General features: G+C 35.8%; 1 protein-coding gene across 1 annotated transcript in view; it reads right to left on the reverse strand.

The window, feature by feature from the left end:
- WDR70 (WD repeat domain 70) overlaps nt 1-27,242 on the reverse strand; it is a 124,028-nt gene that overhangs the window by 73,938 nt on the left and 22,848 nt on the right. The window contains exons 6-9 of the mRNA XM_030969539.1: nt 19,469-19,528; nt 14,459-14,592; nt 9,229-9,382; nt 7,849-7,925 (exon numbers count right to left, since the gene is read on the reverse strand). Of these exons, the coding sequence (XP_030825399.1) occupies nt 7,849-7,925; nt 9,229-9,382; nt 14,459-14,592; nt 19,469-19,528 (425 nt within the window). The remainder of the gene's footprint in view (nt 1-7,848; nt 7,926-9,228; nt 9,383-14,458; nt 14,593-19,468; nt 19,529-27,242) is intronic.

The following is a 27,242-nucleotide window of genomic DNA, read 5'->3' on the forward strand; positions in this document are numbered from 1 at the left end:
CAGATAATATTTACTAAGCAACAATATATGGTTAATACAAAAGTTGAAAACCATATTCCATAGAGCAGAGGAACTTCATATTTGAAGCATGCATTTGACAAAAGACTAAGAATTCAATTGTGCTTTAAATGCAAAATTCTATTTCTGAAGATTTGAAGCTACTTCACTGAAATTTGAGATAGATCTGCACTGAAGTTGTCTGTAAATAACTTATCACAGGGGTCAATTTGTGATGGCAGTAAATATTCTCTAGGATACCTTTTAGAGAGTAGGAACACTAACTTTACTAGAGGATGAGAGAGGAAAGACTTGTGAGAGGAATGCTCTACAGTAAACCAGCTGTTAATCAACCATAACCCAAGCTGCAATGACAGATCATAAAGTTCACAACTGCTAAATTTCAAGTTTGGCTGCGATTCTGCTTCTAAAAGGAAAAAATATATGAGAGTAGGGACACAGAACACCTGTTGCTGGAACATTTAACATCACTGACCTCTCTTGCTTATTCTTACAGCACTACCTATCACATTTGCGATAAGAAAACATCCAAATAACAAAAACAACATTATCCATTTCCTCTTCCTTCTTTGTTATTACATAGACATCAACTGATATTTTGAAATAATATAAACAAAGAGTTAGTTATGTCGTAAAACACAGGGCATTTTTAACAGTCACTCTGCTCAGGTGTATTTCCAGAGAATAAAAAACTTTTAAAAGACTTCCTAAATTCCAAAACTTTTTTTCACTTTTAGGCAATGTATTAATGTTGGAATTCCTGTTGCTATCACCCTTAATGCTGTTCTGTACATTTATCCAACATATTGCTGCTAAAGTGAAAGATCCTTGCCTTAAGATGAAAGATCCTTATCTTCCAAATAAGCCAAATAATGTGGCAAAGGATCTACAAGAAATACAAAGACGGTGTTGATCACACACTGTATCTGAACCTTATCTAGAATGGCAAGGAGTACATGCAATGGAAAGGGACTGATCTTTCAGGAACAGTTGTGGCATATTTAAAGTTCTAGGCAACATATAGCCCTAAATGAAAAAAGATAGCTTGTGCAAGAAGATGGCTCAAGTTAATATCAATACTGATGAAAGCTTTGTGTATATACTTTTAAAACAGTGAAAGGTTGATTATAAATTAATTAATTAATTGATTAGTCTCAAACTCATTAAAATTGAAATTATCTGTAATGCAAACTTGAGAATTACTGCAGTTTCATGGAGAAGATAATTGTTTTTCTATCTTTGTCTTTTCTTTTAATATAATTTTGTTCTAATCACATGAAATATTGGGAAGCTGAAGCACTGAGAATATCAAAATTCCCACATATGAGAATCTATGCACAGCATTTATTCTAGTTTAAAAAATGCACTCAAATAAACACCTACTTAAGCTAAATCTCTAACCTAGTGTTATTCATTCATATACTTATAGTTAATCACCAGATTACTGACAGAACTGACAATTTTCTTACCTCCTTCAGCAATTACAAGCCAATAAATGCTTAACAACCTGTAAAACCCCCCAAAATTATTATTCATCTGTAATCTCAGAGTAATGAAAATATTTGTTTAAAATAAGACCAAAAGAAAACCAAACCTGGCCATAACATGAAAAAAAAAAGAGTATAGTATTACATGTTTCCATAAGCCATCATCTGGAATGTTTTCAAGGAAAATAAAATTAAGTGAGCTTACTGAGATGTGTATGTATCCACTAACAACTACATAAGTGGGCAGGAACTTGTACAAGAGGAATTTTCAGACTTATGCCATAACTGCTGTGTCTAGGCTGTGACTCATTTCAGTGTGCAAGCTGACCAGCTTCTGTTTCTCTCACAGAGGAGTCTGATGGAACTGTGTCATTTTCTTGTGTAGTTTTTCCTACGTTCAATATTGTGCCCTTCAACAGTGATACAAAACTCACTGAGACTCCCTGCTGGTAACTCGTGAATCCGCAGTCTGAAGTAATAAATTTACAAAAAAGCCTAATAACTGCACATTAGATATATATTATCATCAAAACCTACTTCTAGGATTTTTTTAAAATGTATAGCATATTTGAATGCCATGCATAAGTCACCCAGGTATAAGAAACAGATCACTTCTCAAAATATTTCCCTTACAATAGCAATTTTAAGAGCCTTCATTTGAATTACTTTTTAGTTCAGACTACTACTACACTCTTAGTCATGTGAAATCAAGAGACTGTCACATACATATAAAGACTATCCCTAAGTGAGTATTTGTGCTATAGCACAACATCAAAAGAAACACGGATTTAAAATATTTGAAAAGCATTTACTTAAAATATATTTAAAATGTGTTATTATCATTTGACACAAGACCACTTGCAAATTTTGCTTTTTAACTTCTTTATGCATTATGAAAACTTCTGTTTCAACATGCCACCCAGAAAATGCCATTTTCTTTCCTTACTTTATTTTTAAACTGCATGCAGGTGGCAACCATTCAACTAAAGACAGACAGTGTAAATGCTACAGGAATTAGATAAAATACAGTCTACAACTTACAAATATTCATTTAGTTTATGAATGACTGTTTTCTCTAGAGGAGGTATAAATGCTATCTAGAGGCATACAATACAGAATTAGGGTTTAACAGTACATTAAGATCCCTCACATGCTCTCCGGTGTCCTCCTTCAGCCTCAAACCCTGCCATTCAGTGTGCCCAAGGAGCATGACACACATGCTTCAACCATTTTTTTTATCACCTTCCAAACTCCTGGAGTATTACTGAAAACCCTTGCAAGAAAAATCTTTTCTTGCAAGCATCTTCAAAAAAAAATTATGGTTCCGGCAACCAGGTTTGGAGCACACAGAACCTCTCCACATAGAAATACTCATCATGTGAGTAGAGAAGTATCTGTTTAAGAGACAGCTACCACTGTGCTTTACTGTTCTATGTGATGTCCAACACAGATTAAAACCAGCAAAAAGAGAAGATCTTCAGCTTTCCTTCACAGCTGTTAAGAGCATCCCTGGTATCATATTCCCACATCCATAGAGCATGACCCTCTAAAGGATCCATTTTTGGTGCTTTGTGTCAGGTGTATACTCCTCCACACATGCCAGTCGTGGCAGTTCCTCTTCTCAATGTGTGGATTAAATCACAACGTGTAGATACACACATAGTATCAACATTGCCTGTTAAAAGTTTCAGAGCAGCCACTGTACTTAAGGTAATTTATTCTTACACCAATGTCTAGTAAAAATCTTAGAACAAAACTCATAGTAATCTATGGCAGAATTTCCAGAGCTTGTCTTCACTTTATCAAGATCAGCAGTGCACTCAGAATAAAAGACAAAGAGTAGATGTTTGCACCTTTTCCTCTGATATGCAATATCCTAAAGCTTTTAATTTCTCCTCTTATGGGTATAGATGGTCTTAAATTATGTGAGAGTATAATTTGTCAAGTTCTATGAACGTCAAAGCACATTTAATGTATCATGTCAGGAATGTCAAAACTGGGTACAGGCAGGTCTCCTGCCTTGTAAAAAGATTTTTGTTTGTTAGTTTGCTTTGGTGTTGGGTTTTTTTGTTTTGGTTTGGTTTTGGTTTTTGGTTTTTTAGGGTTTTTTTGTTTAAAACTATAAACATTCGTACCAAAAATCTCTGTGTACCAGAGCCATGTAAAGCTAGACTGGGTTTTGTCTCACCACTTGCTTGAGAGAAGACCTTAACAAACAGTTAACTTACTCACACGAACACCACACAACTCCAGATATAAAACCATTGCAAAAGTACTGTACCTTGAGAATCTACACACTACATTATCAACAGTAATGCAGCAGGAAATTACATCTTAATTATTTACTGTCGCTGAATAACATAAAGATATAAGAAACATCTGGCTACATCTGATCACAGGTTCATTTAGCCCTGCATTCAGAATCTGGTCATTACAGCTAATTCCCTTCATTTCACCTTACTATCATATAGAAGGCATTATAATGTCTATTGCATTTCCTATCTGTTTGTAAGTGCTTCTAAACATGTATTTTTCTCATCCCTTTTTAAACTTGCCTCCATGTTCTCCAGTGACAACACATTATTACAGAATAAATCTGAGCAGCATCCAATTTTTTTTTTCTTTTATTAGTTCTAAACTTTATTATATCTCCTTTCAAGGAATACTTCTTAGGTTTCAAAGAGGTATTCAAAAACAACAGTTCCACATTCAGCTCACCTATCATCTTGGACATTTCACAAACTTTGATCACATACTCCCCTACTCAGACCTCTCTTCCCTAGAATAAAGACTGCCAGTCTTTTGGTCTGACCTGAGAAGCCCACAGTCTTCAAAATTCAAGTTTTCTTATAATTATATTGTTTTCTTTGCATGCAACATAAACCAAGTTTTATGCTGGTTTTCAACAGTCTCAACAGTTTCATCTTTTAACTAAGTGCAAATCTATTGGCTTGAACAAAAAAGCCAGCTTTACAAATTGATGAAATACTGTTCTTTAACACCTAAGGGTCAAGTATAAATACTGGAATAAATGTTAAAAAATTAGACTGACAGATATATACAGTTATAACATTTAATGACATCCATAACTCATTCTACGCAAAATGTCAAATAAACAGTATTAAATGAAAAAAAAATCTGGTTTCTAAAATGCTTGGTACAAATTGCATTTACTTAAAATTCAGAAAACCTGTTTCCTTTAAGCATAAACCAATAAAAGTTTAAATTATATCTTGCTGACACAGACCATTTCTTTCTTTAGATTTAAACTCTCTGCCTTGACACGTAAGTACTCTAATGTTACTCTCCTACACAAAATATTCTCTGAGAATACCATATTAAAGCAATCTTACAGAAGTTATTTTTCCTCATTCAAAAATTACCACCAAAAAGAAGTCAGAAACTCACATGATACTGGTTAAAATAGCTGGTATAATTCCAGCAACTGCTGTCAATTAGAATCATTAAAGTTGGAAAAGATGCTGAAGATCACTGAGTTCAACCATTAACCTAAAACTGCCAGATTCTCCACAAATACATATACCTAATCACTTCCAGGAATGGCAATTTCACCCCTTCCCCTGGGCAGCCTATTCCAATGCCTGACCACCCTTTCAGAGAAGAATTTTTTCCTAATTTCCAGTCTAAACCTACCTTGGTGCAACTTGAGGCCCATTTCCTCTTGCCCTGTCTCTTGCTACCTAGGAGAAGAGAGAGACCAGCACCTGGCCACACCCTCCTTTCAGGGAGCTGTACAGAGTGTTAAGGTCCCCTCTCCTCAGTCTCTTCTTCTCCAGACTTAACCCCAGTTCTCTCAGCTGCTCCTCATCAGACTTGTGCTCCAAATTTAATAATGGAACCTATATTTTCAAAGGTGTGCTACTCACTTACTCAACTCACCTTCACACAACATCATTAATGAAAAAACATTACGGCTTTTATTTATCTCTTTGAATTAAATATGTTTTCGAAGTTGACTAAATAGTGCCATGATCAGATGACCTTCCCTACTCAGCCTTTTAAGCTCTGTAGGCTTGCTGTGGGTGGGTCAGCAATGCCCACGCAGCCCCGAGGCCAAAGCCCATCCCAGAGCACCGAGCAGGGCACAGCCAAAGCCCAGCCCAGAGCACCGAGCAGGGCACAGCCAAAGCCCAGCCCAGAGCACCGAGCAGGGCACGGCCAAAGCCCATCCCAGAGCACCGAGCAGGGCACGGCCAAAGCCCATCCCAGAGCACCGAGCAGGGCACGGCCAAAGCCCATCCCAGAGCTCCGAGCAGGGCACAGCCAAAGCCCATCCCAGAGCACCGAGCAGGGCACGGCCAAAGCCCAGCCCAGAGCTCCGAGCAGGGCACAGCCAAAGCCCATCCCAGAGCACCGAGCAGGGCACAGCCAAAGCCCATCCCAGAGCACCGAGCAGGGCACAGCCGGCCCAGGGAGGGGATGGGCCCGCTGGGCTGAGTCTCGGGGCTGGGCCCTGCAGGTGGAGGAGGATGGGAAGGTCCTTCAGTGCTTCCTGAGGAGGGAAACAGAGCTGGAACCTCCTGTGAGGAGCAGCTGAAGTCTTTGGGCTTGTCCACTTTGGAGAAAAGGAGGCTGAGGTGTGCCCTCACTGCTCTCTACAGCTTCATGAGGAGAAGGGCACAGGGAGGTGCTGAGCTCTTCTCCCTGGCATCTAGGGGCAGGATGCATGGGAATGGTTCAGAGCTGTGCCAGGGGAAGTTCAGAAAGGACATTAGAAGGCTTTTCTTTACTGATAAGGTGGTTCCAGACCAACACAGGCTTCCTGGAGATACGGTTGATGGGTGATTTTCCTTAACAGGCTTTAACTTCTGGACAGCCCTGAACTGGTCAGACAGTTGGATGATCATTCTAGGTCCCTTCCAACTGGAACTATTCTTTTCAATTCTCATTCACAGCCCCAATCTCAAGATGAATTACTGATTAAACTCAAGAGATTTTAGTTTCTGTTACTACTAAATTTCACAGACAGAACAGTGTGTTCAAGCCCTGTGGGGCAAATTAAGCAATACAAATTGTTTATTTTCACAGGACACATCCAAATCCTTGAAAGATCTGTCACTAGCATGAAGCACAATGGAATTAGTTTAAAATACTTTTCTTGTAATTTCAGCCATGTAGTGTCTGTGAAAATGCAATTATGCAGCGATTTATAGTAGTGTTTATCTGGTTTTCTCTTACTTGTCCAGACCATTTTAATTCACAGCAATTCAAGTATCAGGAATGTACCGAGTGCATTTTTGGTATATTAGTTAGGAGACTTGATTAGATGGGAAAAAGTAGACAATCTTCATCATTTATAGTATCTTAATTTGTTTTTCATGATCTACAAATTACTCAACCTAATAAAGAAACCCTACTAATGTCTAACTGCATTCAAAATATCAACAAACTGTCTAAAGTACTGACTCTAGCATTTAATAATAACTCCTATTATGGAAGTAGTACCTCTCTGCCTAAAATCTGGAACAATATACACAATACACACAGTTTGCTCAAGTGTATTTTTAAAACTTAAGTTCCCCATAAAGCACAATGTAGTATTCAGGCTTTTCTCCTTCTGACACAGTCTTATCAGAAACTATGAATTTTCCCCTTAAAATAATATTTTCATGTACCCATGTAAGGCAGTCCCTTTTAGGGGAAAAAAAAAGATGTTTAAAGAAATTGATAATTGAAGTCTTCTTTTTACAGTTGACTACTCTGCAGATACATTAGTGGGGAAAATCAATCATTCATGAACCTGCTACTGACAGCTGCAGTAACTTAATTAATGCAGATGTCACATGAAATTTTGCCATTTGATTCTAACCACCTGACATTTTGCCATTTGCCATTGGATTCTAACCACAAAGATCACGACTGAAGCCACAAAATAATTTCTAACAGTTTCTTTGACAGTTGTCAAACAACATCCATCAGTATTCAGTTACACCTACAGTTAAACTTGTAACTTCAAATTGAAATCCTCAATCTTCCTAGTGAATTCAGTTACATTGAGTTACTCCACAGGAATTATTCTACTCCAAAGGAATACCAGATAAAGTAAAATTTTGTCCAAGAATTTTTGTAAAAACGATTAACCAACAACTTTAATTAAATATTATTAAAAATTATTTTAAGTTACAGAACTAAAGTAATACAAACAAAATAATTTATTATCTAGAGGCAAAACAAATACAATATTTCCTTCCAGATCTCACTATGTTAAGTAGTTACTAAAGATTAAAAATAATTATATTTAAAGTAAATTAAGGCACAGTGAAACACAAGAGCTCAACAAGCCTCCCAAAAAACAGTGTGAAAGATAGACCTCAATACTTACCCATCATTAGAACACGTCAAAAATTCTTCCTTTATCTTTGGATGCCAACAGCCTGAATTGAGCATGGCTGTGTGACCCTAAAGAAATAAACACAGAGGTCTTAAAGGGACCTGTAAGCTGTCTTACAAGGTTTTACAACTTTTACTCCACATCCTTCAGATGGAATCATATGAAAGCTGAGGCACAAATTTGGACCCTTCTGACTGACATCAGGATGATTTAATAGATTGTAGGTACTCTATCCATTTCATCCTTGCTTGTTTTCATCTCTGAATTAGAAAAGCCCTTACACTCTTCTACTATTTTTTTTCCTTTCAGAAACAAGCACAGAATCACATTTCTTTTTTCTCTTGGGAGAATGGAATTGGAATGCAGAGTAAGGATGAAACAACAGGCATCACTACAGTGTCACACAAAGTTTTTCAAGAGACAGAAGAGTAACAGAATTAATAGTAACAACAATACTGACACAATACGCCAGTGTCAATCTATGCTAGCCAAAGATCCTGTTGGAGAAAACTGAGGAAACAGAATTTTAGAATCAAGAGGGGTTTAATCTCAGATGAGTTTTTCATAAAATACTGAAGTTGCAAATTAACTAGTCGGTTGTTTTACTTTAAGACAAAACAACAGAAGGTGAGTGTTTCATGCAAAGTAAGCAATTGCCATTATGATGACTATGAATATAACTACATTACTGGATATATATTGTCCAGTTGGCTTTATTTCTTTGAAGTACAGGCACATGCTCACTGCCAACATTCAAAGAGAAATTTGGAAACTACTCTTGCAATGCTGCAATGACTTCAGTTTGTTTTAGGCACAAATAAGGAGAGAAATACTGAAAAGTTAACGAGGCAATATAACAAGTATTTTAGCATTTTGACTGTTGGACTACAGTATACTGGAATTCTAGACATTTACAACAGAAAGAAAATTTAAATTATTTTTAAGCAAACTAGAACTAAAGCAGATGTTATTTGATGGTTTTATATATGTATCACCAGCCAAAAGAAATAGTAATCTGACAAGAACAGCTTTAGGCAAAACAGCATTAAGCCTAGTTATTTGGCAATATACTTTACAAGAAATAAGTAAATCAATTTTATCATCAGTCTGAGCTTTAGATTTTATCATTACTTTTCAGGCTGAAGCTATTTAAAAAACCAACCTGAATTTAAATAATCTAGGTATATAGAAGCATTGTATCAAAGTTTGTGAAAATACAAGTGCAAAGTGGTCAAAACATAGCCAACTGTTGTTGAAGCACTTCAGAACTATGAATGAGCCTTCTTCATTTGCATTTTTAACTACCATTAAAAACAGACACATTTTTGCTTATTAGTCTTACACTCACAGCACTCCAGCCCCTGAACTTACCTTTGTGTTTGTCATATCCACAATGTACTGGTCTCCCTTTATGCACTCCATTACCGGGAAGCCGTCTCTGTCAAGAACTTTTGCCTGAGAATTACCAGAGACAACGAGAATGACATCTCCTGTGCTGCTATACTGTAAAGACTTGATTTGGTGACTACAAAGAAAGAAGAAAGAAAAAAAAAAACGGGAGAAATAAACCATTTCAGTTAATGTTCCTGTAAACTTACACTAAAACAGAAGTGTCAGTTGTGAGAAACCATATTGCAGAAACAGATCTATATATTCTCCTATATCAGAGAGGCAGGAGGCAGAAAGTCTTTTACTAATGGAATAGCTTTTTATTCCACTGTCGTGTGTGTTTCTTTCAAACACACATAGCTTATCAAACACGTAAATTGTCATTTCTGGCAAACATATTTCTTTAAGAATGCTATTGTAACTCCAGTGGAAAAATAGTATGTGTCAGATTTAACTACCTAGAGACAAAAATTCTTTTTCATCTTTCCAAAAGTAGATTGTGGAATTACAGTTATCTGTAAATTACTATAACGGGATGTTGTAGTCATACATAAAACTTCATTGTACCTCACATACCAGGATATTAGTCATAGGTTAGCCTTCTTGCATCTTTTTTTATGGTCAGGGCTTTAATTTCATCAAACTTTACGATAAAGTTAAATAATACCATCAGGCCTGGAAACATGACAATAGATAACCATCTGTCTAGTTCACTATGTCTTAGGTGACTGTCCATTTGTTTTAACAGAGTTCTCACATACATGTTCCATTGATTGAGAAAACCTGCAGCAGAAACCATGGAATAATAATACCGAGATAACAAAGATGAACTGAAAGTGCAAAGCTGACTGATGAATGAAAAGCCCAATTCCAGCTTCAGCATATTCTCTCAGCATCTTGAATTATGAACAAATTTCATGGCTCTTACTCTATCTGAAGCAGATATCCCTTTGATTCCCTATACTTCATTATAAGGATAGCAAAGAATGCAAAGCAGTCTATCCACTTCACACCTGCCAGAATTTATATCCCAGCACATTAACATAATGTGCAAAGTAACATTACTTTATATTAATACTTCACCTCTGCCTCTAGATAAATCTCAAGCACAGGACCGGAACACATTTGGCAGCTAGATTTGGATTCTCATGGCATCCAAAGTATTCTCGAAGAAATCTTATTGCTTAAGAACACTGCTACCTGCATTCAAATCCTAGCACCTTTCAGGTAACTACCTTTTAACACTATTTCCCATTAGTGAAGTTAACACTCAGATTACCAAAAAACCAACTGCACAACTTCTAACTTAATATTTCAGGATTTCAGTTCTTATACAGTAGTGACTTCACATAATTTTCTCAGCAGTAGCTATTATCTATTAAATCTGTCCTCAAACCATGAGTTACTACATGAAACACTTAAAATATTGTAATACTTACTTTAAAAGCTTTTCATTGATCATAGTAATGTAAACTAAGCTTAAGTTTCTTATTCAAAAAATGTTTGGCAAAACTGATTACATTACAATTCAAAAGCTAAAAATTGCTTCAAGCACCCTATTATGTAATACCAACTGGCAGCCAAATTGGACTGAGTATTATAAGCTGATTTTTAATAGAAAGGAGACATTCAAATCTGTGAATTTCCAAAATAGATCACAGTCAATGTCTGAATAAACATTCTGACCCTCAAGAGAAAAAATGAATACTTTCTTAGAAAAGATGTCCACCTCCATTAAGCTCAGAGGAAGCAGTGAAAGAAATTACAGGAAACCCACAAGAGAAATAATATCTAAAGTCTAGAATTTCTCTGCAGACAGCTCATAAACCTAGACTAAAGAATACATCAGATTCAGTTTTTGCAGAACAAACAGCTTAGGAATTAAAATTTTTTTCTCAGTTGTACTTCCAAGCTCTCGTCCAATCATATGATTAATACAAAATATTCCTAAGCCCCACCTGAGTACTGTACACAGAATGAAGTACTCATCAAGTTATATGTCTCATACTGTAATGCTGAAATTGTCAAAAGAAAACAGCCAACATCTCCAAAGCACTATTCTGCACTTATCACTGTTGAAACGTAAAAATAAAAAGAAAACATTTAAAAACTAGTCTAAAACATATTTTCACTTGATGCATGTCTCATGCATGAAAAGGATCTGACCACTAGGTAATAACAAACAGCTCAGAAGTAAAATCTGATTTCTGAAAGAATCCACAATACATGGCCACAGAGTCTTCTGAAAGGGAAAAAACACCTGTTTTCTGACACCAAAATACTAAAAGTCAAACTACAGGCATTAATACCATTAACACTGCAGCGTTCAAAATTCAAACAATGTCATCTCATTGCTTCTTAGAAGTTCTTTATCAGCATGTCTGAACAAAGTTTTCTTTTGTCTTAAAATTTCTCCCAGTAAGGAAGGCAACTGATTTTACAGCAACTAACACAATGAAACATAACAAATAATTTATCAAATCAGTCATGTGAAAATATTAGCTTTAGGGAAAAGATTTCCATGACTTTTACCTAATGAAAAAAAACCTAAACCAATACCCTCTTGACTGTGCAATGTGACTTCTAAAATCATGTCTAAAAATTGCTTCTATAAGTAGAGTATTTGCAAAGTTGCAGAAGTTACTACTTTTCTGATGTTTACTGGAAAATGACCAAAAGTGAGGCTCTACAAAGGCAGTTCTTTAAGAAAACATTTTTGGTTCTTATTAATGTTATAGCAAAGTCTTGGGAAACTTACAAAACCAGTTCCCTTTAATACGATTAATCTGAGTAATTTTGGTTTAAAACTGCCAAATGTACACAGCACTTTATACCAGGACCTGCAGAACAGAGCTATATACATGGGTGGAATCATAACACACAAATATTTTCTACACACATAACAGCTTTGCCTTTTGGCTTTAACACCAAGGTATGGCTTGAAAGTACTAGCTTTTTGTCAGGCTGGTTTTTTTTTCAGTTTACATCACAAATCCAAGGAGAAATTAAGAGAGTAACCTGATATTATGCTACAAATGAAGCCTTGACAATACAGAATTGATCTCAGGCTCCTTCATATTAAAAATGAAATTAAATTTATGGCTCCAGATCTGGATTTCTGCTAACACCTAATGTTTCCATACCAGAACTCCTCAGAATTCTTTGAAATTCAAGTCTGTGAATGCTAATAGCCCTTCAATAATAAACTTCATAGTGAAAAAGTAATATAAGAACATATATACACCTGGACACAAGTTATATAATATTCCACATAGTGTTCACCAGCTTGTCTCAATGTAAGCATGAAAGAACCTGAAGTTGAATCTTTTTACCAGACAGAGATATAGTTCCAGTTCTATGTTTAGAAAAAGATACAGAAGTTATATTTGAATAATAAGCTTTTTGAGCCCCCAAAATTAGTTCATGGGACTTGCATCATAAGTGTAATTTCCAAACTTCACACCAGTCAAGGCTATTTTTAATATTATTTCGTGTTTATGTTTTAAGTACTTTATTTATACATCAATGTACTCAAATCACAAGGATTTCACAAAGAACATTTATATAAAAATACTTGTGAGATCCTTGCAACACACTAAATTAACAGCATCAAGACAAGTATTTTAAGATTATATTTTACGAATTATTTTTTGCTAAAAGCTTACCAATTTATCTGCAAGCTATCCCTGAAACAGAGCATTAACACACATTCTACTTGTGGTTTTTCTACAATATTTATGTCTTACACCATTATTAGCAAGTACTACTAAATTTGAATGCACGCATCTGCTAAACTTGAAAATGCTTCATTAAAATAATTTCCCACTGTGGGAGTAAAGACTGTCAGCTCTTTCTGCTCAGTGATACCAGAGGAAGGACAATAACAATTATACCCTGCTAACTAATCATGCAAATGAAACTCATGCCAGAAAAGTCTGAACATCACTTTACATGTGAAAACGTTTACTTTATTTTATTGTATGTATGTATTTATTTATTTATATAATTGTTTGTTTATTTATTCCTAAGTGGCATGTTTACTTAATTATGTTTTCAAAGTAAATGTATAATTTGTCACCTTATTATAAGAAGTCAAGGTCTGTCAAAGAGATTGGAATTGCATAATGCATTAAAGCACACTTTTTATTTTTATGATTTTTCACACTTCAGACCAACAGTAGAATCCCTTTCTATTTTGCTCCTGTTAAAGGCAACAGTCCTAACTTCTTCTCATCTTTCATTATCTAGATTTTTGGCATATCTGTAGTCAGTTATACCCATTCTAGCCTTCCAAACTGACCGAAACTCCACTGTAGATTTTTAAGATAGTAATGATTAAAAATAGACATTCTAAGTACTACTCACTCTGTGTATAATACATTTCAATCCCTTTTTTAATCACACAAAAATACCTTATAAACTGTACCGTATAAGCCAGACATCAGAAAGTACCTAGCTAAAACCACTGTGTTTTATTTTACACAATATATTTTTCAAAAAGTTCAGCGTGCACTACTGTTGAAGTAGTTCTTTATTCCAGTTCTCTGGAATAATTAAATGAACTCACTTCACTTACTTTTTTAATTACCAGTGACCAATGAGGACAGTATGGAAAACAACTCTCTAAAAATGGTTCCTGCATTTTCTTTTCAATTTGTATATATAGAAACATAGAAACAAACATAAATAAGTATATTTTTTCTTTAAGAAAGACAGTATTTCATGCTATGTTGTTATTCAGTGATCACTGCAATGTACAGGACCAGTAGTTTCTGAAACAGAGGACATCATGAAAATTAAATAAATCACCCTTCTCTTCAGAAATCCTGGCAGGAACTAGAGAGGCTCCCCACAAAGGGATCAATTGCTTTAACTTGCTTCTTCTCTTAATTACTTTTATGTAAGCAGAATACATATAGATAATGTATTCTAATAATGTCAGTTACAACTATGACAGTCAACTTTCTTTGAGAGGTTCCTTTTCTGATGTGCTATTAACAATTGCATTGGCAAATCCACCTGTAGCTTTCGAAAAGGGGAAAATATGCAAGTCACTGTAAAAAGCAGGAAAAGAAATAAGCAGCCAAGTCTTTAGGTTCACATTCCTTGGTATTCAAGAGCATTTTAAACAAGCTTTCTTACAAGGCTTTTGTGCATTCTACCAGGAGCCTAACATGAAACATAAAGTGCAAAAGGCAACCTTTATGCCTACCATTCACAAGGCTGGAGTGACCGAAAAGCTTGGAGAGAGGCGTCCATTCCAGCAAAATCCCAAAATTTTACATCATAATCATATCCACCAGTTATCAAACGAGCACCTGAAGGATCCAATCCCAAAGCAGAAACCTGTAAAGAAAAAAAAAATTATAATCATAATCATTCAAGCTTTTTTATTTTTTCCACGATTTTCAGGGTGTCACCAAAATATAAAATGCTACCAATGTTAAAAAAAAAACCAAACCCAAGCCTCAAACAACACAGAGCACTTCTTTCTTACTAAAATATCTTAGTTGTATTTTCATTTTGAAATTTCACTACCTTGAATAAAGTGTTAAAGTACTTTTGAAGTAGTAGTTAAGAATGGAAGTAACAATTACATCGTCTGAATAAACCATTGAAGACAGCTGAGAAAAAAATAAGTTTACAGTGTTTACTTCCTAATCATCTCATTGCAAAATGTGGCTAAGTGTTTCTATGAAGAAAATTGTACTCTAGACTTCTATCAGAAGTACAAACAGTATTTCCAGCAAGGTAACAAAACGGTGTTTAACATTCACCAGTTTAAGATTCTCAGTTTATTTAAGACAGCTCTTGTGCATATACACATCGCTTAGTTAAATTTCTCTTCTGAAAAAGATGAATAAAATGGGGTATAAAATTGATTTTTTTTAAACCACAGATTTTAAAAATATACTACTGTAACAAAACAGGTCAAATTAACTTCTTAAAACCAGTTTCTTTTATATACAAAACCAGCTTCTCAGAGCTATTAGAAATTCTGAGAAAAGAATGCTTATGCTTATTATTCTCATCTGTTATTCTGAAATCACAGAACAAGTAAAATGGAAATTTTACTGAAAATCTATTTTAATTCTCTATTTGAAGAATGGTAATGTTCTATAGTACAAGAAGTTTTCATTAAAAGACAAAATTCATATGGAATTCATGCTTACGTTTTAATGGACCCCATGGGTAAAACCTAGACTATAACCAGCAGATTACTTTTAACAAAAACAAAACAAAAACATGGATCATCCCACATTTATAAGATAGATAATCATCACATTGAAAGACCCTTTCAGTAAGAAGAAAGATAGTCTCCAAGACAATAAAGTACTAGTACTAGTACTAGCAATGATAATGGTAATGGTAATGATAACATTCTATAAAATATCAGGAAAAGCATTTGAAGCAATAAACCAGAAAATTCTGAAGGAAAAAGAATTCACCAAGAATATATGACTTATCCAAAATCATGTCGAAAAAAACCCCAAATCAAACAAAAACACTGGATACAGAATAAAAAACAAAAATCCCTTCATTTCTGAGTGGAGGGTAATGCCTGAGAATAATGTCATGACTACAGGTTAGCAAAACTGAATTTCTTCAGGGAAGAAAAGAACTCAGAGAATTACTTTCAGATGTCTAAATCAGTATTAAAAATTTGAGATATGGATGTACAAAAATACCAAGAATTTTACACAGAAGATGCTTACCTATATGTATCTTCTTTACACGTATACATGAGGAGTACTGACAAGAACAATGATTTAATGCAGACACATGGTAATACCACCAAAAAAAACTTGTCTTAAAGATAAATCTCAAAGTACTACTATACTTTTTTTTCAAAGCTTCAGTATACATGTATATACACTGTGTTACGGACACTTCTAAAACTTATGTAAACTGTTGAATAGTTCCCACAGAAAATATTTTAAAGCATGAAAACAAGTTCATGAAAAAAGTAAAGTATAGAAAACAATTGTCCCAATAAAACAGCCTGTATGAATGAAATTTATTCTTTAAGATGGACAATTTGCTTCCCTAGAATTTAGATTTCCTTACATGAATTAATATGGGCTTCTTCTGAGTTTTGTTTTTACAGTTTCATGGAGAAAAAGTTCACTTGGCAATTCCTTAACTTATCAAAGACTCATTTTTCGTCATCTTCTCCTTCAGGTTCCTACTGCTGCTGACCAGCTCTGTGCTGGACACTTTTTAAGCATCACCTCCTAAGGCAGGAACAGGCTATTCCCCAATGCTGGAAATCAAGCAGGTGAGGCAGAAGCCTGGCTTGGCTGAGCAGGGATTTTCTCTAGGAAGTGAGGCAAAAAAGAAAGGTATATGCCCAGTGGAAGCGAAGTCAGGTGACATAGGAAGAATACAGAGATGCTGCTTACTACTGCATGGAGAAAATCTGTGCAGGCAAAGCTCAGTTAGAATTGGAGCTGCCCAGAACCATGGGGGAAAAACCAGAAGTTTTTTTTTTTTCAAGAATATTAATGGTTAAAGCCAGTGTAGAAATATAATCAGCACATTACAGGGTAAGGATGCACACTTCACAAAGAGGTCAGAGACAAAACAGAGATGTTTAAAGCTTCCTTTGCCTCTGTCTTTTGACAGGAAGGGTCAAAACCACTTCTGTGAAAATTATCAACTCCCACCCAATCCTGAAACTGAGCAGGATCTGCTGCCCCAAGTGGATCCCTACATCAGGCTATAGAGCCTGATGAGATTCATCTGAGAATCCTCAAAGAGCTGGCTGATGTTATTCCAAAGCCTTTCCTGATGACTTTCAGACAGTCTTGGGAACATGGAGAGGTCCCAGCTGACTGGAAACTGACAAAAGTGGTCCCAGTTTTCAACAAGGGCAAGAAGATGGACAATGATGTCATCAGTCACCACCACCACAGCCTCATGAGAGGAAAATCTTACTTATCAAACCTGATTTCCTTTTAAAACAAAGTAAGCCATCTAGTTAATCGACAGATGCCACTTGATGTGATCTTTCTGGATATAAGTAAATCTTACATCTCTCACGGAGATGTAATCCTACATCTACTCTTATATCTCTCACAGAGTCCTTCTTGATGAAATGTATTAGGAAAGGTTCTTCACCCAGAGGGTGGCTGGGCACTGGAAAAGGCTCCCCATGGAAGCTATCACAGCAGTTGACAGAGTTCAAGAAGTGTCTGGACAATGCTCTTGGGGTATATGGTGTGACTCTTGAGAATGATGCTGTGCAGGGCCAGGAGGAGAACTTGTTCATCTTTGTGAGTCTCTTTCCAACTCAGAAAACTCTGTGATTCTGTAACACAGGTGCCTCACAGTATTTCAAATATACAATGCCCTAGTATAGCCAACTGTCTGAAAATGGTACTTTCAAGAAAAACAAGATGTGGCAGAAACGATGATACTATTCACCAGGCAACTGACTCCTCTTTCATCTAAATGTTCTGCTGTAATTCAGAGGCATTCACTTGCAGAAATCTTTTAAAATGTGAAATCTCTTACGTGTTTCTAAAAAGAATATACCCCTTTTACAACTTAAATGGAAATTCTGAACCCTAGCCATTTCATTCACGATTTCTGACATGCAGAAAACTGGGCATATCCAGATTAATCAGAAGACTCAAGTGTTCTATTCAGTAACTTCTATATGAGGGAGCAGTTGTGATATGAGATATTAGAAAGCACGTATTTCATATTCTTTCTCATACCCACCTATATATCAAAAGTACCATGAGAAATAAAAAATACATATGAAGTTTCATTGGGAACAGTAATTCCTATTACACTGTACAAGCAATACAACTGGGAAATTAATCAGTTTTCTGGGAAGACTCTCTAGCTTGGGAAATCTTTCCTGAGATTTCTCAGCTGCACAGGAATAGAGTCATCATCAAATCCACATTCACTAGATTGAAGAGGTACAGATGGGATACATAAGCTTAGCTGAAATACAGTACATTGTATGAACATAATGAGAAGACTGTATTTAGAAACATTAGGGCGAAACACCAAAATCAAGATATGAAGTTACTCCCATCTTTATGTGTCTAAGGTCAGGGGTAAATGGTTTCACTATTCTAAAACAAACAAATAAAAAAAAAAAAGCCAAAAAGACAGCCCTTCTACAGAAGAGATATTTTTTCCAATATGTTTAATTTACTGCATCCAGTCTAATCCAACTGTGCTATATATATCCCACATCACAATTCACCTCTGTTCAAGGTGATGACAGCTGCATTCTCCTGCAGTCAAAATATCTCAGAAGTCTTCCAGAACTGTAACTTCCACTTTACAAGGCCTTTTAGTTAGAAATAACATGAGCTTACTCTTTAAGAAGCCATGAAAAGATTTACTGGTTTAATATAGAGAAAAATAAATTTTAAAAAATTACCTAACAAAGTTTGTTAGGACGTGTATTCAAGAAACATACTGAGAAGCAGTCAGTGTCACATGTAAAATGGGAAATTGATTTGCACTAGTACACTACTCTGCAAAACCTAGTATCCATAGAAATTAATATGCAAAGCAGTTGCATGCACTGTGTGTAGAAAAATCCACTCTATTTTATTTAGTGTTGTGCAATGCATCTTTTACAGGTCAATCAGCCCATAAAAACAATTGAATTTATATTGGAAAATGTGATTGTACAGAGATAGAAATACATAGAGCAAAAACAGATACTTCCAAGTTTGATTGTGGTTCTTTAAAAGAAAGCAAGCGGCAGTAGTAGAGATAAAAACTAGAAAAGATGCAGTGAAAGACAAGGAAGAACAAGATCTCAAGAAACTGAGAATGGTGTATAAAAGGCACTAAAAGACTGAAGTAAAATGAAGTACTTGGCTGCAAAGAAGGCATTGGCAATAACATTCTCCTCTAAACCCAGGACCAAAGAAAGGTCTAGATTAGACCTATGTCTACATATTAGGAAGGTCTATCCTAGAAAAAAAACTAACAATTACAGAGAGCATACTTGATGAAAACGAGACTACAATTGAGTCCAATGGAGCCATATTTAGGTTATCACAAGAAATTGAAGAGGTAGTCATGAAACACACTTTCAATTGCACTAAGAAAAGAGACCGACTAAAATAATAAATCACGGAAAAAATATGCTTATTGAACTTTAGCTGATAAGTGTTTGTTAACCTATTTCACAGACTTGCACAGTTCTAGAAAAGCACAAAGGGTTGAAAACGTTATCACTTACTGTCTTTGTTCCATGCTGGAGTGTAATTTCATGAGAATCTGGGATTTTCTTGACAGGGTTCTGGAAAAAAAGAAAATTCACCTCTGTGAAAACAGTGCTATCCCAAAAAAAACCACACTAATGCAATATATATGTAAAAGTAAGAAGTCTTCCATCACACCAGTTGTAACATAAGGAGAAGAAATGGGAAAATCATAAACCAGAGACTGATTTCACATTTTTATTTGCATGAATAGACTCCCAAAAATATGATAAATAACTGTTTTTAAAACATGACACCATCTTAAGACTAAAATACAAAAATATTTTCTTTTTTTTTTTTCTCTTTGGAAGATATTAGTTCACACAGAAAGAAATGTAATGGAAGTACTCATGTACTTTTGAGGAACTTTCTACAAAGGTCATGTGAATCACTACCCTCAAAATGCTTCTTTATCTGGCACCACTCCAGTTTCCTAAAATAGACACTATCTACCCTCTTGATGCCTGACATCTTTGCTATAATCTTCAGTCGCCAAGTATGATTTTAAAATAATTTTAGGCACATTTTATACTACACATTAAAGCTCCTGTCTTATCCATCTCTGCCAATCCCTTCAGTATTCTTCATGCTTCACAGAAACATCTCTATAGCATCAGGCTGATTACCTTCATGCTTTTTTTATCTTCTATATCAGTTCCATCTTTTATTTCTCTGACAAAACTGAAACCTTCATTATCTTTGGTTTAGCCACACCTACCCTTCTTCTAACTTGACTTAAACTACAAGGAAGTACACTTAGATTAGACATTAGTCTTTACTTTGAGGGTTCTTAGGCACTTGCACAGGTTGCCCAGAGAAGCTGTGGATGTTTCATTCCTGGAAATGTTCCAGGTCATGTTGGATGATGCTCTGACCAACTCAGTCTAGTGGAAGGTGCTTCTGCCCATGGCAGAGGGGTTGAAATGAGATGGTCTTTAAGGGGGGAGGGCATGGAGGTTGTGCATGTGCTTTCACAATTTGTCTTCCAGAGCAACCACTTTGCTCACTGAAGCCCAACTGGGAAGCAGCAAGACATCCCCTGCTAACAGGAAGTAGAGAATAAATCCTCTGCTTTCCCTTGTTTCCATGTTCAGGCTTCACTTTTACTTCATTAAGCTGCCTTTATCTTGATCCACGCAATTTTTTTCCATCTTCTTCTCTTCTCCCGCTCCATCCTGCTGATGATGGAGTGATAAAGCAGCTTGGTGGGCACCTGGCATCCAGCCAAGGTCAGCCCACCACAAGGTAACAGTAAAGGTTTACCAATAACTACACCACACCCAAAAAGGTTTAGCCCACATGGAACCAAATGACACTTTCACAGATTCTGTGGTTTAGAAGCTGAGGAACAGTTGTAGCTCAAAATTCCCAAGCGAAGCTGTGATTATGAAAATGAGTTTATTGTTCAACGGACACTGTAAAGCACACAGACAAAGGTATAATTATAATACAAATTAAGTTTTCAATGCTCCATCATTCCCTACACTATAAACTGATACTTCTTGTTCTTGGAATGCAAAAAACTCTTCAACAGCCATTGCCTGCACTTGTCATCCAAGCACGTTCCATAAAAACCCAAATGTGAAAAGCAAACAGTTTCCAAGATTCATCCAAAACATCCATCACATACAATAAAAGATGTACTATTTTTGTGAATCAAAGGCTTTCACAGAAACTTGCTGCATTCTTACCTTAATCACTGTCAGGTTGCTTTTCTTATTGGAATATTATAGAGTTCTCCAGTTCATGTAACTTACCACAAAGATTGGTATTTTATGTCTATATTGTGTCAGCACTGAATTTCAGAGGGTATCTGAACTACTTTGAGAGGTCTTTCAGTAAGTCAAAGAAAAAAAAAAATTATTCATAAACAAAAATATCTAGAAAAAACTTACTTTATTTTAATTACTAGCTCCCTCAGGTGACAATAATTAAATCCCCCTTTTTATGAGAAGAGTGAAGCACTAACATGAAAACATTTTTGCCTTACACCACACTCACGTTGAACAGTATTCTGGCTACTCATTTTAGGGAAGAAAAACAGACAGGAATATATTCTGCCACCTGATAAATCAAACATTTTGAGCCTAAAAGTCAGACACTTGGCGACTGCTACTGGTGCTAAGCTCTGCAGGGTCCAAGGGATGCCTGACAGTTAAAGTAACTGTTTAGACTACTCAAAACAAAAATTAAGATAACAACATCCAGGAACGTATCTTGGCATAACATCTTAAAATTAGCTAAATATTTACAAAAAACCAAGGTGGCTTATTCTATTTTAGTTAACCATGAACTTCCTAAATAACTCAGAATGCTGTATTTCTAATGTGCTACAGCACATGCCTATATGCACACAAGATGCAACTACCAGCACTACTGCACTTTTCCAGTTATTGCACTTCAAAGAATAATGAATTAAATCCATTTTTTTCACACTTCAAAAAGGAAATATAGCCAATACATTTAGGCTGATTTGAATATCTGGATATCATGTATACTGGAATATTACTGTAAGTGTGAAAAAAATGACAAGATAGAGTTTGCCTGAAAGGTACCCGCACTTCCAGATCTTCAGCTGTTGTTTGGGTTTTAGATGTTAACTTTACACAAACTGATTATATGTTTTCACTAATATTGTTCTGCAAAAGTTGCATAGTGATTAAAACTACAGGAGATAAAATGTTTACAAGATTTCCAAGGTGTTTTTTGTTGTTGCTGTTGTTGTTTTCTTTTAAAGCCCATGACAAAAAGATAAAATTTTAAATTTCTGCTTCAGCAGAAACAGAGGAAAATAGTTATGGTGTTGACATATCTCCTAATACTTCTACAAAAATTCTCAATTCCCTGGCTGACATAAGATTAATATATATTAAATCTCTAAAATGGAGTATTCTACACGTTCACAGTTTTACCTTAAAAGCAATTTCTGCAAAGGGGACATTGTAAATCAGCACCACATCTGCAGTATGGAGTTTCAATTTTTTCAGGGAATTCCAGCCCTAGTTGAGTGTTATACTCCTGTGCCTAACAACAATCTTCTATTTACTGCACCACTGTCAATAAATATTGTCGATTTTTTTCCCTTGTTCCTTTTGGGAGCTTCCTTATTCTCGAACAGTACTCAGAAAATATGCCACTAGCAACCAGAGGCTGAAACTAGATTAGTCTCCCCAGAAGGTCTTGAGAAAAATCAAAGACAAAAACAAAAAATCAAATAAACCAAAATTACTCACTTTTTCATGGCCCAACCAGAAAAGGGGAAAATGGCCCATTTATACCTAAAAGAATTGCTACTGTTCCATTTCCAGAGGTTTTTTATATGAATGGAAATTATATTTTATGAGAGAGATTTGCAAACTATAAGAAATCTTTCACAGATCAGGCCTTTAAATAGGAACTTTTCTGGATACCTACAATACTATAATTTACAGAGAAAAACCACTTTTTTTTTCTCTGTGTTTGCAATTGCCTTCTTTGAGAACTTCAAGATCATATGCTGCCCTGGAAAAAGATCTGGATAGCTCCTTTGTTCTCAGTTCTCTCCTGAAATACTGGCTTCCTGAAAACTTGCAAAGACTATCATTTGTGAAAGCAGAGCTATGGGACAGCACGGAGAAAAAAAATGGAACACCATAGCTGGTTGAACTAAAAGGTGAGCACTTTCCCTGTCCTGAGCAAGAGAAAAGGTTAAAGGGAGCCTTTAAATTGATCAGGAAGCTGGAGCACTTCTCTTGTGAGGACAGGCTGGGAGCATTGCTCAGCCTGGAGAAGAGAAGGCTCTGGGGAAACATTATTCCTGTATCTGAAGGGGGCCTCAAAAAAGCTGGAGGGACTTACTACAAGGACACGTAGCATTAGGACAAAGGGGAGTAGGTTTAAACTGAGAAAGAGGGTAGGTTTTGGTTAGGTATTATGAAGAAATTCTTTACTGTGAGGGTGGTGAGGTACTAGCACAGGCTGCTGAGAGAAGCTGTGGATGCCCTGTCCCTGAAGTTTTTAAGACCAGGCCTGGATGGGGCTCTGAGCAACCTGGTTTAGTCGCAGGGACGTTGGAATGAGATCGTCTTTAAGGTCCCTTACAACCCAAACCATTCAATAATTCTAAGTGATTCTACTATACTAAAAACCCCCTTCTGCTCCAAGTGTACACACAGCCTGCTCTTTCGGGTCTCTGGTTTGATATACTTCACAGGGAAGATGCTGTCTGTTCATGGGCAGGAACGATGAGAAGGAGGCAAGAGCTACACTTCGCAGATATTTCTCGATTTCTGGTGAAAATACAGGTTTTGCAGAACAAGTATCACAAAGGTGGTCTGACACAGATGATTACTGCCTTATTTGAAGACAGATGGAAATGACTGGAATACTAAATGGACAGCAGGAATAGCTGGTTCAAGTGGAAGGGAACAACAAACCTTAGCAACAAACAGTACTGCAAGTACCAGCATCTACTTAAGAACTTAACTCCCCTAAAGTCCCCCTACAGAAGGCCATGTTTCAATCATTCAAATCTCAGGCCTTCTGGCAATTAAGAAAAAAGGACTTCTTATTTTTGTGCCTGTTGTTTAAATACATAATGTTCATGTTTTCTTTCAAGTTTTTTTAAAGCTTATTCTCTTCCCATCCAAAATTACTGATTTGCATGGAAAAGCAAATGTCACACTGCTGAGAGGCAAGATGAGGGGTGCAGGAAAATTTGAGACCCTTTGAGAGACTTTTATTTTGTACACCAGCATACAGACTGACAGTGCTGAAATCTGCCTTGTGATCAGATACCAGCAAATTTATCCCTCTGCTATTTTTTTCAGCAAAGCATTCAAAACCATAAGTGCAATTAAGAAAGTTAATCAAGATGACAGGAAAGAGTTAAAAAGAGAAATGTAACATCTTATAAAAATGTTCATACTGTGAATTATGTTACATATTGAAAAAGAAAGCTCTTAAAACATTTTTAGAACAAAAATATGGGCAGACAACTCATCAAGAATCACAACAGAATGGACTGGATGTCTGGCACAGTAATTCCCAAAGCAGAGAGTTACAACAGCACAAGCTCTTCACAAAACCATGGAATGGTCAGTGTTGGAAGGGACCTCTGAAGATCACCCAGTCCTACCCCCTTGCCAAGGCAGAGTCACCTGGAGCAGGTGACACAGAAATTCAGCCTCGTGGGTTTTGAATATCTCCAGAGAGGGAGATTCCATGGACAGCCTGTAACGTTTAGACAGATAAAATACCACAGAAAACCAGTGAATTCTGGAGAAAAGCCACTGTTTATCGTGACCACCAAAGAAATCTGGTCCAAGTGCTGCAGTATCTAGGCACAACCATATGTTAACACGAATAGCAGAAGGCTTCAACTCATGCTTGTAATATATTGCTTGTCTGTATCAAAATGTGTTTGGTTTACAGGTCAAGTATTCCCTCTCACACTTCACTTCAAATATACCCTAAACTCTTTTTTTCAGTGTAAAGAAGTTCTAGAAGTCCATAAAACTTCAGACGGGGACACTTGCATAACCTTCTTGCATTGGAATTAACCTCAGGCTCACAAAAAAGCAGGTTTTCCCCTTCTACCTCACATCCAACTTCAATATGCAAGTGAAGGAAATTAAGATACTATTTTAGTGATGATGAACAGAGAGAACAGAACCTTGTTCTGTTCTTCAATATTAAGTCTGAAACATTATTTGAAGAAAGATAAAAGGAGGTTAAGGGGAGTATTTCACAAATCTGGAAGAAAATATCCCTCATTCCTCTTTTCAAACCAGATAAATGTTTTCAGCTGTTAGGCACCCAGATGAATTTTCCATGACAGCAGTGAAAGGTGAAGGCAGGAGTAAGTGCTCTAATTTATTTTTTCTGTTCCTTTTTAAACCCGTTTTTTAAACAAACACACAGTGATGTCATGTTTTGTTCCACAATCATGCATTGATTAAAAACACACTACTTGTAAAATAGGCAGGTTTACCAAGTCAAAATTTTTCACTCTTTTCCTCTGTAAATTAAACCGAAAATAAACGTGTAACATATACACTAAGGTTGCAAAAGTGAACACTCAAGAGAAAGAAGAATTATGAAAAATTACAATATGAGAGACGGGCAAGATGCTGTTCCACAGTAACAGAAAAATGTAAATTTTTTTGGGTTTACAGGAGTGCATTACCCACAAACTTCCATGCAGAAGGAAGCATACAGATTTGAAAGGACACTTCAACAACTTTTAATTTCCTCTCTTTTAGGTGTTAGAATTGACAGATGTATTCTCATGCAAACTTGCATGTTATTAAACTCAGCTTGATCCAGATTCATATAATCTGAGTTTCTAAATGTGGTACATCTAAATACGGAAATAACTTTCTTCAGACTTCCTGTACAGTCTTCAAAACTAAGTAAATAACCAAAGAAGAAGAATCAGTGTACCAAAAAACCAAAATTATTTTGAAACCTCTCTCTCTTCATAAATTATTCAGGAAAGTGCAAAGCATCTGAATTCCTAGCATAGGTGCCTTGATTAAATTGATTAAATTGATTAAATTAAATCAGAGCAAGCGTGTCTGTATTATCTAAATTTCTGGTCTGAAGACAAAGGAAAACATTCTGGAAAACAGGAGGATGCATGCAAACGCTAGTATGTATTATCTTGGCTGGCATTCCTACAAAACACCCAAAATATCCATTACTCATGGACAAACAGATAACTATAACTGCATGATGAACACAGAACACCTTCAAAATTAACAGAAATATCAGAAGGCCCCTACAAAATGATATTGCTCTCAGTTTCCAGCCTTTAATTTAGGTGAGTCAAAACAGCACAGAATATTTACATTTTGAATTTTAAGTACAGGAAGATCAAGGAAATGTTATTCTTTCCTTTAGTGAATTAAGAGTTATTGCTTCAGTATGTACTCAAGAATTAAATGGTGCTTTAAACACATGAACTTCCTTTCAAATACCAATAGGAAGTAAATTTAATTATTCAACATGGAAATAGTACTGTGGCTAGTTTCTCCCAACATCATCTAATTCAGAGATTCATGTAATTTTTCTCTTGTGATCTGAACGTAAGTGTTTTGTCAGGTTCGACCAGCAAGGAAAAATACTGTAGATTAAATTTTTATTCCAACGTGACTGCCTAAAAGTAGTAAATTTCTACGGTAATTATAGGACAGATACAACATCTTTTATTAGATGTTTAGTCAAAAGGTAACTCAGAGACTGCACCACGACACAAGAGGTAACATCAACTAGCTCTCCCCTTCCCTTTCATGCCACTTACCAGCATATCCCTTTCTGAAAAGACTCCAATGGCTTAGCAGTCTAGAAAAGGTATTACAAATAGAATCTCAGCATGTTTGCAAGCACCATTTTTAGAGATAAACATCGTATTTCTGAAGTACAGCAAAAAGCCTGCTTGATCTGTCTTCTGGGTGCTACTCTTAGGCACATTTCAGGAGGTTACTATTTTTCATCTAGATTCCTACATCTCATTCAGATAAACTTCTAAATTTGTAACAAGCCTTTGATTTATGAAGTCAAAGTTTATATTAAATTAATGATTATGACACGGGAATTGTTCTCACAATGTATACCAAAGAAATTCTCTTGAGCCTTTTCTTAAACAAGTTATAATCATCGATAAAATTGATTTAAATCTAAAACTGCCTGGAGTCATTAAAGTTTCCTCTGGAGTTTCTGGGAGACAGGTTTACTTAAGCTGAGTATTCTAGTTACATTCCACTCATATAA

Source organism: Camarhynchus parvulus, chromosome Z, assembly GCF_901933205.1.
Source record: "Camarhynchus parvulus chromosome Z, STF_HiC, whole genome shotgun sequence".
Taxonomy (NCBI): domain Eukaryota; kingdom Metazoa; phylum Chordata; class Aves; order Passeriformes; family Thraupidae; genus Camarhynchus; species Camarhynchus parvulus.